At 36.3% G+C, this 13,570-nt stretch overlaps 1 protein-coding gene across 1 annotated transcript; it reads left to right on the top strand.

Moving 5' to 3' along the window:
- Positions 1–740: 740 nt before the first annotated feature.
- LOC112052479 (nuclear pore complex protein Nup93-1) lies at positions 741–13,322 on the top strand. The gene is made up of 15 exons (XM_052891216.1): positions 741–1,082; positions 1,393–1,573; positions 2,004–2,306; positions 2,707–2,849; positions 3,463–3,696; positions 4,385–4,526; positions 5,074–5,242; positions 6,963–7,068; positions 7,938–8,023; positions 8,879–9,005; positions 9,539–9,704; positions 10,464–10,544; positions 11,712–11,948; positions 12,418–12,600; positions 13,145–13,322. The coding sequence occupies exons 1-15, from the start codon at positions 913–915 to the stop codon at positions 13,262–13,264; spliced, it is 2,448 nt and encodes an 815-aa protein (XP_052747176.1). The 5' UTR covers positions 741–912; the 3' UTR covers positions 13,265–13,322.
- Positions 13,323–13,570: the final 248 nt, after the last annotated feature.

The following is a 13,570-nucleotide window of genomic DNA, read 5'->3' as shown; positions in this document are numbered from 1 at the left end:
ATTTATTTATATTAGATAATAATATTATTTTCAACTGATCGTCTTATTTAAAATGTCACTTTATTTTCAATCAAATCAACATGTAACATATATAAATAATTTGAACATTTATATTGTATTACTGGATTTAAAAATTTGCACGCCTAATTTGTGGCAAAACATGTTTGGCCCATTAATAATTGTGAATTGTATTCATTGTATCTGTTATAACCCATGTTTTGGCAAATAAATTATTATTATTATTAAAATAAAATTATGTTTAAAATAAAAATTTAAGTAATATTATGTTCTTATAATATTACTTACATACAGAAAAAAACATCAATTAATGTCAAGTATCAAGGTAGTTGCAATACCAAGTGGGTGACAGTACACAGGGTTACCCTATGAACGTTAATAAGTGACTACAGCGCCCTCATTTATTTTCTACTCTTTTGTGTCGCACTGTAAGATTCCAATAATACATTGTAATCTTTGCTGTAAGTATTCGATGTTTTGCTGTCCCGGCTGAAGAATTAACGAAGATAACAAAAAGTTATCCTATCCTATAAACTTCTCCGTCCGTCTTAAATCGTGCACAGTTTCATATAAATTGATTCAGTAGTTTCAGCGTGATGACCGGTCAAAAAAAATACAGACTAAAAATAGGTACTTAACGTTAATTAAATGTCAAAATATTTCAATTCAAATTTCAATTTTCAAACTTCAAAAGTCAAAACAGCGACGCCGGTGGTTTAACTTTTCTTCTTGGCATTTGGTTTAGAAAATAAGTGTTGATATTTCGTACGTTCAACGTAGTTACTGATACTAGAGAAGAAATTTATGTAAACCCAATACCACTTACTAATCACTATAAAAACCTCTTGTAGTCATTGTGAGAACTGGTTGAAAACAGAGCAAGTTAACCTTAAAATGGCAGACGAGGATTTCAGTAAACTTTTACAGCAAGCTGAACAGCTAACGACTGAAATCGAAGGCAATGAAGAACTTCCAAGAGTGGAGCGTTCCTTGGGACAGGTATTGGAAGCCTCGCACGAATTATATTCAAGAGTAATCCAATCCGGTCCAAACCACCTTCAAGCGTAAGTATCAGCTTGAAATATTACTTGCTTGCTTCTGATTTTATGGAAAATTAGCGGACGCCCGCAACTGCGGCCGCGTCGAAACCAGTGTAACCTTTCAATCCCTACTTCACTACTATGAGTTGAATTTTAAAAATCTTGAATCACATTATATTTTGTATTTTTTTCAAAGATTTAAAATCCACTTATTTCAAATAACTTTAGAAGCACTTTTAAAATGTCAGTTGGCTATTTGTAAAGATTCTACCACACTACTTATTTTACAACAAATTTTTAAAACTTTTACTTTAAATATTATTATGCATTACAGCCATGTATTATTTGGATCAAAAGGAATTGACCTTCAACAGATATCACAGAAGTTAGAAACATTATCTTCCAAAAGGACTTTTGAACCTTTACAACCTATCGCAGATTCTGATATTGAAAGTTTTCTAAAAAATGAAAGAGAAAATGCCATACTTTCACTCATTGATGAAGTTAATAAAAATGTAAGTGCCATACTATAGAATCAAGATTAGGTTTACTGATAAGTAAATTTATATTTAATTTAGATTATACTATTTTAGTTTTAACTGAGTTCTACAACAAAATAGCTGTGAATTCTATAATCTACTTGTGATAAATGCATAAATATTGGTTCAAACTCCTCCCAACTGATGATCAATGCAGCAACAAATTATCTGTTATGCTTGTAGTTTTTATCAAACATTGGAGTTACTGTGCTAAGTACAAGTGACAAAGTAGTTAAGTTGGGTAGTATGTAGAATACCTAAAAATTCATCATCAAAATTCTCTGTATGTGGAGGATCAGAGAGTTTATTATTGCCTACATCTGGTGTAAAAATATTTTTTTCATCATACTATCTGAGCAGATTTGAAATTCCCTACATTGCTCATATGATAATTTTATATTTGCAGTCTCTCCAAACCACTGAAGATCAAAAATGGGAACACATGTTATCTGAGTGGAACAAAGAAAAAATTAAGTTGATGAACGCCATGATAGGACCCTCGCAGAATTGGCTAGACCTCAAGCGCACACCAGAACCGCCCAGTATAGCGGACACTCCTAAAAAGTTTGGTCACTCTATGCTGGACAGTATTGAAGCGGCGTACGCTAGACAAGTGCAGCAATACAACAAGCTCATCTCTCACGGAGCCAAGTCTAGGACGGCTTTGCATCAAAAGTTCTCACAAGTCGCTGATGAGTTTAATGATCCTGTAAGTTGGTTTAATATATAACAATTAATACTAATATTAAAATTATACCTTGATACTATTTTGGTCATAATAAAATAATAAAGTTAATTACTCTTTCCTCCTTTGTCTTTAAAAAAAAATTAAGGTTTGTTTAAAACTATAAATATAATATAACTTATTTTAAAATTGTCCTTAAAACTATATGTAATATGTAATTGAATTAGAAATGTAACAGATTATATTAATATCATCATCTCAGCCGATGGATGTCCATTGCAGGAAATAGGCCTTTTGTAGGGACTTCCAAACATAACAATCCTGGGCCGCCTGCATCCAGCAAATCCCTGCTTCAATCTTATCAGTTGTGTTGTCATATTAATATAGTTGTGTTATAAATACTTATTAGCTCAAAACTTTTCAGAAAGTGAAGGAAATGTGGGAAATAATTAAAACTATGGCAAATATTCCAGCACTTGTTAGAGATGAAGACCCCTTAAAAGCTAGAGGGAATCCTACAATACAGCAGTGTCTTATAGCTCAAGGGAAAAAATATTTAGAAAAGAGGTCAGAATACAGTTTTAAATTGCATACAAAATCACACTTTAATTTTAATAGTTATAATACAAAAACCAAATTAAGTTTAAAAATAACTGAAAATTTTATAGTATTGCAGTACAGGATGCTCGGGAGTATTTCCCATAACTTCAAGATGCTGAAGAATCCACTTATAGAAGCCAAACTGCATAATTAATATTTTTTTTTAACTAAAAATAAAATCTTTTAGAGTTTTCATACAAAGTAATTCAAATAATTCTGACTAACCATGTGAAACACGCCTTTATCTATCCTTGCATTTTAAAATACGTAAAAATTGGCTACGTCATAATTATAAGGATGCGTGTAAGGGACACATTTTGAGATCGATTTACAAAAGAATAATTAATTACCCTGAAAATATTAATTTAAGAACACAACACAACTAGTTTTCTTTAAAGAATATAACCCCAGAGTTATGGGAAATACTCCCCAGCACCCTGTATATAAACATAAACTATGAGCAACAACTTTTGCTATGTACACAAGTATGTAATATATATAAGTATCAAATGAAAATAAACTCAAAAAAAAGAATGTCATTATACAGGTTATTAATTAATAATTATGTTATAAAATTTAGATACAAACAATATATGAGTGATGTAGTCCGAGCAAACCCGGCAGCAGCAATGCGAGGTGGTGAGCCGGGTACATTCCCCTTGGTGCGAGGTTACGTAGGGCTCCGCCTTCAAGGACAGAACATTCAAGGCCTCACCGATGGAGTCGTTGATGACCGACCACTTTGGCCCATGGTTTACTATTGCTTGCGAAGTGGTGATGCGAACGCCGCTTTGTATTGCTTGAGAAAAGCTGGGTATGTAAATATGTCTGTGTAATACTTACGATATTTTTAACCGACTTAACAAAAAGGAGGAGGTTCTCAATTAAACACAAATGTTTTTTTTTATGTTTGTTATCTCATAACTTTTTAATTTCTTAACCAATTCTTTTTCTTCTTTGAAAGAGTATACTTCTAGATTGGTCTCATATAATTTTCATGAAAATCGGTTTAGTTTCGGTTTCGGTTTCGTTTTGTAATCGGTTAATTTTCTGTTAAAATGAAAATAACGAAATTGCCATTTCATTTGTTCACTTTCATTTAGGACATAACAACAGAAAAATAAAATCTTTTTAACGAAAAAATACAACTGGATTCAAAATCACATATGCATGTGCTATCTTCTGATCACTTTGATGCCAACACAGTGATGCATTAACTGAAGCCGTTTCTGAAAGACAGGAAAGAACCACCAACCAAACATTTCAAAATTTAATAGAATTAAAAGCAGTTAATTTTTATTTAATAAACAAAACAGCATTATTTGTAATAACTTGAATAGGCTGCATTGTATTAACACATCTAGCCTATTTAATCAATAGCATTGATTGAGTGCTAACTCTATTATAATTACAATCTGGTCCATTCTATAAAAAAAACAATAAATAATAATGAATATTGAATCATAAATTAAATGATAGAGACGTCTACATTGTTATTGTAGCCGTGACCACGAAGAGTTTACAGCTGCACTAGAAGACCACATAAGAAATCCAGAGCAAGCTCTCAGCGATAAATTGCAAACAGACATAAATTCAAAGTACAGAGTCCAAATTCGCCATTCAACAGATCCATACAAAAGAGCCGTAAGTAACAATAGATTAAAAGGGACTAAATTTAGGACATACGTAATATTACAAGTTTATTGCTTACTTTACTTACTTTATTACTTACTTAGAAATTGTAAATTAATAAATATAAATATTTTTGTTAATTTACAGTAGATTTTCGTGCCAGCTTTTCTCAATAGATTCTGTCTTCTGAACAAATCCGAAATAAATTAAATAAACACATTACAAACACAAACAAATCTTTGTAAAAAATTATCATGACGTGAGACATGATAGCCCAGTGGATATGACCTCTGTCTTCGATTCGGAGGGTGTAGTTTCGAATCCGGCCCGAGGCAAGCCAACTTTTCAATTTGTGCATTTCAAGAGATTAAATTTCACTTGTCTCAAACGGAGGAAACCAGCAAACCGTGAGAATTTTCTCAATTCTCCGCATGTGTGAAATCTTCCAATCCGCATTGAACCAGCGTGGTGGACTAAGGGCTAACTCCTCTCACTCTGAGAGGAGACTCGTGCTCAATAGTGAGCCGAACATGGTGTTAATGATGACGACATTTGGCAGGTGTATTGTGTGGTGGGCTGCTGTGACGTGAGCGACGAACACTCTGAGGTGGCGCGCACGGCGGACGACTATCTGTGGCTGAAGCTGTCGGTCATCAAGTCTCGCTCGAACAATAAGACTGAATCGCTCACTTACTCGGATTTACAGAAAATGATTCTAGAAGAATATGGTGAGGCAACATGTAGTTAATAGAACAATAGGCTAGTTGACACTCTTTTAAATCTATACTAATTTTATAAAGCCGAAGAGTTTGTTTGATGGAACGCACTAATCTCAGGAACTACCGATCTGATTTGAAAAATCTTTCAGTGTTAGATAGCCCATATATCGAGGAAGGCTATAGGCTATATATTATCCCCGTATTTCTACGGGAACGGGAACCACGCGGCATCAGCTAGTGGTCTTATAAAGTTAATTATTGTTCTACTAAATTGAAATTTTTTTTTAAATATTTTTTTGAGACATGATTACATGAGAATTTTAGTTTTTAAATATGTTTTTGACAATACAAGCCAAAACGCTTGTCGGACATGACGGTCTATATTTTAACTGTTTCATGACGTCACATAAACAAATCCCTTACAACGGAGCGTTTGACAAGAAAATTAGGTAACAATTAGACCCGAGTTCACCGACTTTCATATAAACGGCGTTTGCAAAACCGGCCCGTCAAATATTAAACATAGTTTGAACAAGGAGCGTTTTTTTCCTGTTCACCAGACGCTTTTTGACTCTGGTTTGTAAACTGAGCGATGGAGAACTACGAGTGAACGATTTATGAACAATTTATTTATTATCTATAACAGCATTGCCAACTTGCGAGGAATTCCCCAAATGGCGGGGATTTTATGGGAAATTGCGGTATGTTCTTTCCCCAATTTGGGGAGTTTCTGCTTCGATTTGTAGGGATTTAGAAAAATACGTATTGGCAACACCTATTTAATATGTACCATGTCAAATTGACAAATGTTTGTCATTTTGTTATATTTTTTTGTTTCGAAAACGAAGCTGCCTGCATCCAGTGGCCTAAAACCTCAAAGCTAAGAAGTGATTTATTTATGAGAGAAAATGAATTATTTCTGAAATGAAAAATAAACTCTTTTATAATTTTACGGGTCCTTTGCATTTTGGTAGTTGAGAAAGTAATCTTCGCGAAACTTGCAAGCGTTACAAAAACATAACCTGCACTTATGTCTGTCAAAGACGTCTTAACCGGGGTATCCACGCTCGGTTAAGATAAACGCCCGATTTACGTCCTTAACCGGCATATGAGCTGTGGTGAACAGGAAATTTGGACTTAACGGCGTTTAACTTATTTAAACGGTTGATTATGTTTAAACGAATGTCGGTGAACTCGAACCTTAGTATATCAAGTACCATTGTGACGTCACAAAATGGACGACAGCATTTTGGACGTTTGGAAAATTTTAAAAATACATGATTTCTAAATTTAGTTTTTTAAGAAATTCTTAACTTTTATTAATTAATATTGATATATTTCGGACTCTTATTCAATGTACTACGAGTATAATTCTTATACAAGTTAGCCCTTGACTGCAATCTCATCTGATGGTAATCTCATCTGATGGTGATGCAATCTAAGATAGAAGCGGGCTAAATTATTAGGTGTAGGATGAAAATCCACACCCGTTTCGGTTTCTGCACGACAATTTTACCGGAATGCTAAATCGCTTGACGGTACGTATTTGCCGGTAACTAGCCACGGCCGAAACCTCCAGCCAGACCTGAATCAATTAAGAAAACCCTAATCAGCCCAGTCGGGGTTCGACCTCAGGACCTCCGTCTTGTAAATCTACCACTGCGCTACGGAGGCCGCCAAAAAAACACAGTAACTATGAAAAAAATATATATAATCTTTATCATTGTAGGTGAAACACATTATCACGCACATGAGAAGCCACTTGTATACTTCCAAGTGTTAACTTTGACGGGTCAGTTCGAGCCTGCTATAGAATTCCTGTCTAGAATACCCAGGTATTTACACGTTTATTCATATTTGTTTTTAGGGTTCGTGTACTATTATAGGACTCGAAAAGTGATTAAAATACATAACGAGTCGAACAAAGGTTATGATTCACAACACTTGTCAGGACAACTTAAATAACAAATCAAACTGTAACCGAAATAAGACCCTAGAATGGCAGAGAATGACCTTGAGCGAAGTCACGTACTTGTGAACGATGTGTGTAGGGTTAAAGGCCCCTTTAACTGTTAACAAACACTCCCCTATGCCACTCAAGTCACTCTCCCCGCCTATCCCAAGTAACCCATAAAGAATTACACAACAAGAGATGTGGACGGCTCGAACGCCACGAGCACACTGAAGCGGTCCATACCGCACGTCATTGCTACGCGGCGATAACAGTACCTCAAAAGGAAAAAAACTGAAGCCTTTTAAGATCACTTTGTTGTCTGTCTCTTTGTCTATTAAGATCCTTTATTTCGGTAATGCGAGGTATTAAGTTGAAAATTAAACTGTATACTCATGTCTATGGTCATATGAAGTTGTGAAAATAACAAACTTTGTTTACGTAAAAATGATACGGTCGTTTATTTTGCTGAATACAATTAGCACTTGATAGTTTACAAATTTTCATCTAGGGGTACCTTAAAAAATATTTTTCAAGATTATAGAAGAGGAACTACGCGAGTGAAACCGCAGGGCGTCTGCTAGTAGCATACATATTCACGTGTTTACGAGTATGTAATGAGTTTTGGATGGATGTTTTTTGGAAAAGCTATTTTTAAGTATTTGTATTATTGATACGCTCATAAGGTACTTTTTGTTATAATTGATTATTATAAATGGTGTTATTCTTGTTTATGAACCTATTTTTAATTAGGTATCAAGTCCACGGCGTCCACATGGCGTTAGCCCTTCACGATGTCTATATGCTGGGTACTCCACGCAACGTACAGGCTCCTTTATGTAAGTTTAAGTATTAATATATTTATATAAAAAATTGATTTTGTAGCCGTATTCCGTAATAAAGCCATTATTTATTTGAAGCTGGCTAGCTATATAAGGAGTTTTCAAATTAAAATTCATTTATTTCAAGTTCACAAGTATTTTGAACCGTCAAGTTTCACTATTTGTAAAGATTACCACTGATTCGGAAGGCATTTGCTGAGAAGCTCTTTGCGCTCTTTAAAAAAAAACATAATTCATTACAAAACTTAAAATCTTAATAAAAAAAATTACTTTTACTTCCTGTGTGACGATGAAAGAGGATCCAATGGCCTCCAAGCATCTTTCATCTTTTCATTTTTATTGTTAAGGAATTCATCAATTGTGCAGTAACCTCAAATTCGTATCATACCAAGTCTTTAGTGATTACTCTACAGGGCTGGAAATGTACCCGCTTATATAAATGTTCGTTTTCAACCCATATTCGGCTCACTGCTGAGCTCAAGTCTAATCTCAGAATGAGAGAACTCTCAGAACTTCACATACGCAGAGAATGAAGAAAATTCTTAGGTATGCAGGTTTCCTTACGACGTTTTTCCTTCACCGTTTGAGACGCAATTATTTAATTTCTTAAAATGCACACAACTGAAAAGTTGGAGGTGCATGCCCCGGACCGGATTCGAACCCACACCTTACGGAATCGGAGGCAGAGGTCAATTCCGCAGGGCTATAACTGTGCTCTACGGGTATTACGAGTAGATTGCTTAAAAATCTCTTGGCCAAACTTTTATTAATGACAGTTAATAATGATGAATTTTGTATATTATGTATTAAATGGAATGAATAATTGCATTTTCTGTTTTTTTTTTTTTCCAGTGTCAGTTGATACAGACGATCCCGTACCGCTGCGGCGTTTAAATTTAGCGCGTCTCATACTGCTTTACGTCAGGAAATTCGAACTTTCCGATCCTTCGGACGCTTTGAACTATTACTTCTTTTTAAGGTAAATATAACACACCGTGAAGTTTTCTTCGTCGTAAACCGAAATCCCACATAATGTACCCAATGTACAATATCAATTGTGCTATAAAAAAACAAAGTAGGTACAATTGAAGGAGTTACGATTGTAACATACTTTCAAAAGTCAATTATTTTGCAACATCCTGTATTTTCAAACCCGCTATGCGGCTCTTTGAGGTTATTCACTTTAGTCTAAACTAGGGTAAAGTTCTACGTCATACTTACGAAACAGAAATTAAACAGGGTGCTTAAATTTTATCAAAATTTAATTTTTTTTTTTTGTTATATTCGGTGTGAATTAGTTTGAGGTCATTTTTAATATTGTCAAGGGGTTTCTTGTATTGAACTAATAACAGTTAGTCACTCAAGCCCACGATCTCGGGGTTCCCCGACCCGACCTACGGCACTTACACAATCAAAAGAAAGATAAAAAAAGTTATGCATACTTTCCTTATTTAAATGTACATTTCAGAAAGTTTAGGTACATATTTTGAACGCTTTATATTGTTTTCATAGAAATCTAAAGGATCCCAGCGGCAAGAATCTGTTCATGTGCTTCTGCACGGACCTCGCCCTGGAGAGCCGGGACTACGACCTGTTGTTCGGTCGCATGGACCCCAGCACCGGCGTGCGCAGTGCCGGCCTGTTGGACCAGTTTAATAACCCTAACATTGACAGCAAGGTACGAACTTTACATAGAAACTATGGTCCAATGGACCAACAACTGTACACTGGTAAGCCTAAGATTGCGCATCTTAGACTTACCATAAACAAGCTGACGCTGAGGTTTTACCCGCGTGGTTCCCGTTCCCGTAGGAATACGGGGATAATACATAACTTGTATATACAAAGAGTACACACAAGTTTTATACCGATTTACAAACCCCGATAAGTGTACAAGTTTTTAAAATGATACTTCATACATTTTTTACAGGATAATTTGTTTCAATGGGTCATCTTAATGAAAGAAATATATATAATATATATAATAAAACATTATTTACGAAAATAGTGTTATAGTACATTGGTAATTTAATCCGTAATGTTTAACAAAAATCAGATCTTTAAAATCTTAATTCAGCTACAGCATTAAAAAAACTGATTTAAGTTAGAAAATTTTAAAAACTCCGAAATAAATCCTATAATTTGGTCACCCTAGGGATTTTTGGAAAACTATTCAAAGTAGTTGTAGATAAATAGGTAGTGTATCTACCATTTGCGTTTTATCCATTTACGGGACACCCTGTATATCCTCTTTCACATACTCCAATGATCTTTTTTTTGGACCAGACAGAAAAGACCAGAATTCTTCATATAACAGGAGTCCTTTTGAACTATTGACAAATCTATTCTTTGAAAAGGCTCGTATGAGTGATTCAAAAATTATCAGTTTGTGAAATGTAACTAAGTAATTTAGTAATTTAATTTGTATTGTTTATAGGTCATTGCCCTCAATGCTGCAGAACAACTAGTGAACAAAGGCCTCTTTGAAGATGCTATAATAGTTTATGATATAGCTGGAGTAAGTGAACTAACACTATTAGATAGTTATAAGGATACCTTACAAGAAGAAAGATGTGAAAGTACAATATTACAGAGTCCTTCAGAGCACTTCAAGGGTGATTCTAATCCGACAAATCTAATCTATAACATCAAATTTTGAAAAATCCCCGAAGGTCATGAAATTATTAATTACACTCTCGATCAAGTCATCAATATTCTCCTTCAGTGCTCTTTCATATGAGACCCTACTCAAGTATATTTGCAGACATTCGGTTATTCTTCCCCACTTTCAACCCAACCCCAGAACTTTTAAACTGTTTAACCGCTTTTCATCAAACATATCTAAGAACACTCGTCCGTAAGTCACCTTTTATACAAAAAAAAAACCAAATTGAAATCGCTTCATCCGTTCGGATGCTATGGTGCCACAGACAGACAGACAGACATGTCAAACTTATAACACCCCTCTTTTTGCGCCGGGGGTAAAACTAAACATCCATAGGAGAATCATCTTTTGACATTTGTAAGCGATCAAATGGCGATTTTTCACTAAGTACATTATCTATCATTTCTTTGTTATCACTAATGAATAACAGATGAGTTTATATATTTCTAATGCCGGATCTTAGACTAATAGGACCATTAGGTGAAAGGTGTGCTCGCTCGCTATAGTCTGGCAAGTTCGTTGATGACACTCCCATGATGATAAGCGGGCGACGGGGGGAAAGACTGCGCGGGGGTGAAATCGTGCGTGCGGGGAAGTGAGGTGCATCAGTCGTGGGTTTTTCATTCATCGCTACACGGCAACGGCCCGCGCGGCCATCGGGAGTGTTAAGAACGAAGTTGCCAAGCTATACGCTCTTTACGCCGTCGTCGTCACGTCACGCGATTTCCACGGTTTTGCATTCGTTGGAAAGGTCTTGGGCTCCGTGAGGTTTATAGCAAAGAAAATTCACAAAAAATTTCAACGTAGGGTAGGGGTAGGGTAGAGGTAGTTGAAAGTTTACATCGAGTTTCACGTGGACGAGGTCGCGGGCGTCCGCTAGTTATCTATAATTTATTTGTTATCACTAATGAATAACAGATGAGTTTATATATTTCTAATTCCGGATCTTAGACTATTAGGACCATTATGTGGCAGGTGTGCTCGTTTGCTATGCTCCTAACACCCTGCGGTCACTTGCAGAACCTGGAGAAGGTGCTGGAGCTGTTCTGCGTGCTGCTGGCGCAGGTGGTGAGCGCGGGCGGCGAGGCGGGCGGGCTGCGCGCGCGGCTGGCGGCGCTGGCCGAGCACGTGTCGCGACGCCTGCGCGCGGCGGAGGCGTCCCCGCCGCCGCCGCTGCTCGACGCCTACACCAAGCTGTGCAAACTGTGCACGTTCTTCGACCACTTCCACACGGAGAACTACGAGGCGGCGTTGGAGGTAATCATCGTCACCGCACAGTTGATGTTTTAAGATTGCTATTTAACAGTTTCACTTCGATAGATTATAATATACCGAAAAATAACACGTTAAATTGTAATCAGTATGTTCAGTTCACAATATATCGACAGATTACAATATCGCGAGTGAGATTATTAACTAACGTATTTTACAATTTAACGCATATATATAACAAAATTTCATGTAAAAAAAAAATAATGTAAGTAAACACAAAATTGGGCATGTGCGCACAGTGGAGCGAACATCTAATCACTTTTTTCTGTGATTTTGTAGGCACGTAACATATTCTACTACTCGTATAGTAGAAAATTTTTGGTGTGTACACATTATTTGACATATAATTTGCCACATTCTAGCAAATAAATAATGATTTGGTATTACTGATTATTGATTATTATTTATTATTGATATATTGATAGTCATCATCCCAATTGTATGAATGTTACAGACAGTGCGTTCGTGTGAGGTAGTTCCGCTGCGGCAGAGCGAGCTGGAGGCGTGCGTGGCGGGCGCTCGGGCGGCGCGCGGCGAGCTGCTGCGCGCGCTGCCGGCCGTGCTGCGCGCGCTGTGCCACATCCTCATAGCGCAGCGACAGAAGCTGTCGACCCTCGCTGCGCACACGGCTACCAAGGTGAGGTAGTTCCGCTGCGGCAGAGCGAGCTGGAGGCGTGCGTGGCGGGCGCTCGGGCGGCGCGCTGCGACACATTAAATGTGACATTTTTCAATACATAAACGTAAATGCACAAATAACAAAGATATTAGTAATTTTGTGCGACTAAGACTTACGACGTCATTAAATCGTACCATTTTGTATGGGGCGTTTTTCAGGGATCCGCGGCAGCGCCGCAAATCTGACACTTTAAATCCCTGTAGCTTAAGTATAAAGAAAGTAATGATCGCAAGTACAATGTTAGTTTTACAAAATTTCTTTACTATTTATATACAATTTGAAAAACTGTCATCATCCCTTATTCTAATTGCCCGCCCTATTGGCATATTAAAACAGCCCGCTATATGTTATGTTGTTCAGCGTCTTTCAAACTGAGACATGCGCGATCGGCTACTGAATTATGGCGCGGAACAGTTGATTAACGCACTTCATTAGTGCAAAAATACTAAAAACATTTAGAGAACAACTACTAAAAAGTATAAATAATATAACTATTTTGTTACAGCAATTGGAGTGGCTGCGAGAACAAGCTGAGGTTCTTAACACTTTTGCTGGCAACATTGCGTACAGGATGCCTGGAGACACTTACAGCCAGCTAGCACAGATGCAGATTTTAATGCATTGATATTTTTTAATTTTTAAAAAGGAAATTATTGAGAAAGTAAACTGATTTTTAGTACAAAGTTTGTATAATTTACTTCATAGTGGTCCATATTAGACACTTACACTCAGCTGAGACACTTACAGCCAGCTAGCACAAATGCAGATTTTAATGCATTGATATTTTTTATTTTTTAAAAAGGAAATTATTGAGAAAGTAAACTGATTTTTAATACAAAGTTTGTATAATTTACTTCATAGTGGTCCATATTTATTTTAAACTAGCAGAACCACGCAGTTTCACCCGCCTACTACCTGTTCTCGTGAGATT

This window comes from Bicyclus anynana, chromosome 3 (assembly GCF_947172395.1).
Source record: "Bicyclus anynana chromosome 3, ilBicAnyn1.1, whole genome shotgun sequence".
NCBI classification, from domain to species: domain Eukaryota; kingdom Metazoa; phylum Arthropoda; class Insecta; order Lepidoptera; family Nymphalidae; genus Bicyclus; species Bicyclus anynana.
Note: the sequence above shows the minus strand (reverse complement) of the source record. Positions and strands in the feature narration are given on the sequence as shown.

Excerpts from the sequence above, each read along its gene's own strand:
- LOC112052479 (XM_052891216.1), top strand. The coding sequence starts at position 913 with ATGGCAGACGAGGATTTCAGTAAACTTTTACAGCAAGCTGAACAGCTA. Across the intron at positions 2,307-2,706 it reads CTGATGAGTTTAATGATCCT|AAAGTGAAGGAAATGTGGGA; the intron begins GTAAGTTGGTTT and ends AAAACTTTTCAG. Across the intron at positions 5,243-6,962 it reads AATGATTCTAGAAGAATATG|GTGAAACACATTATCACGCA; the intron begins GTGAGGCAACAT and ends TTATCATTGTAG.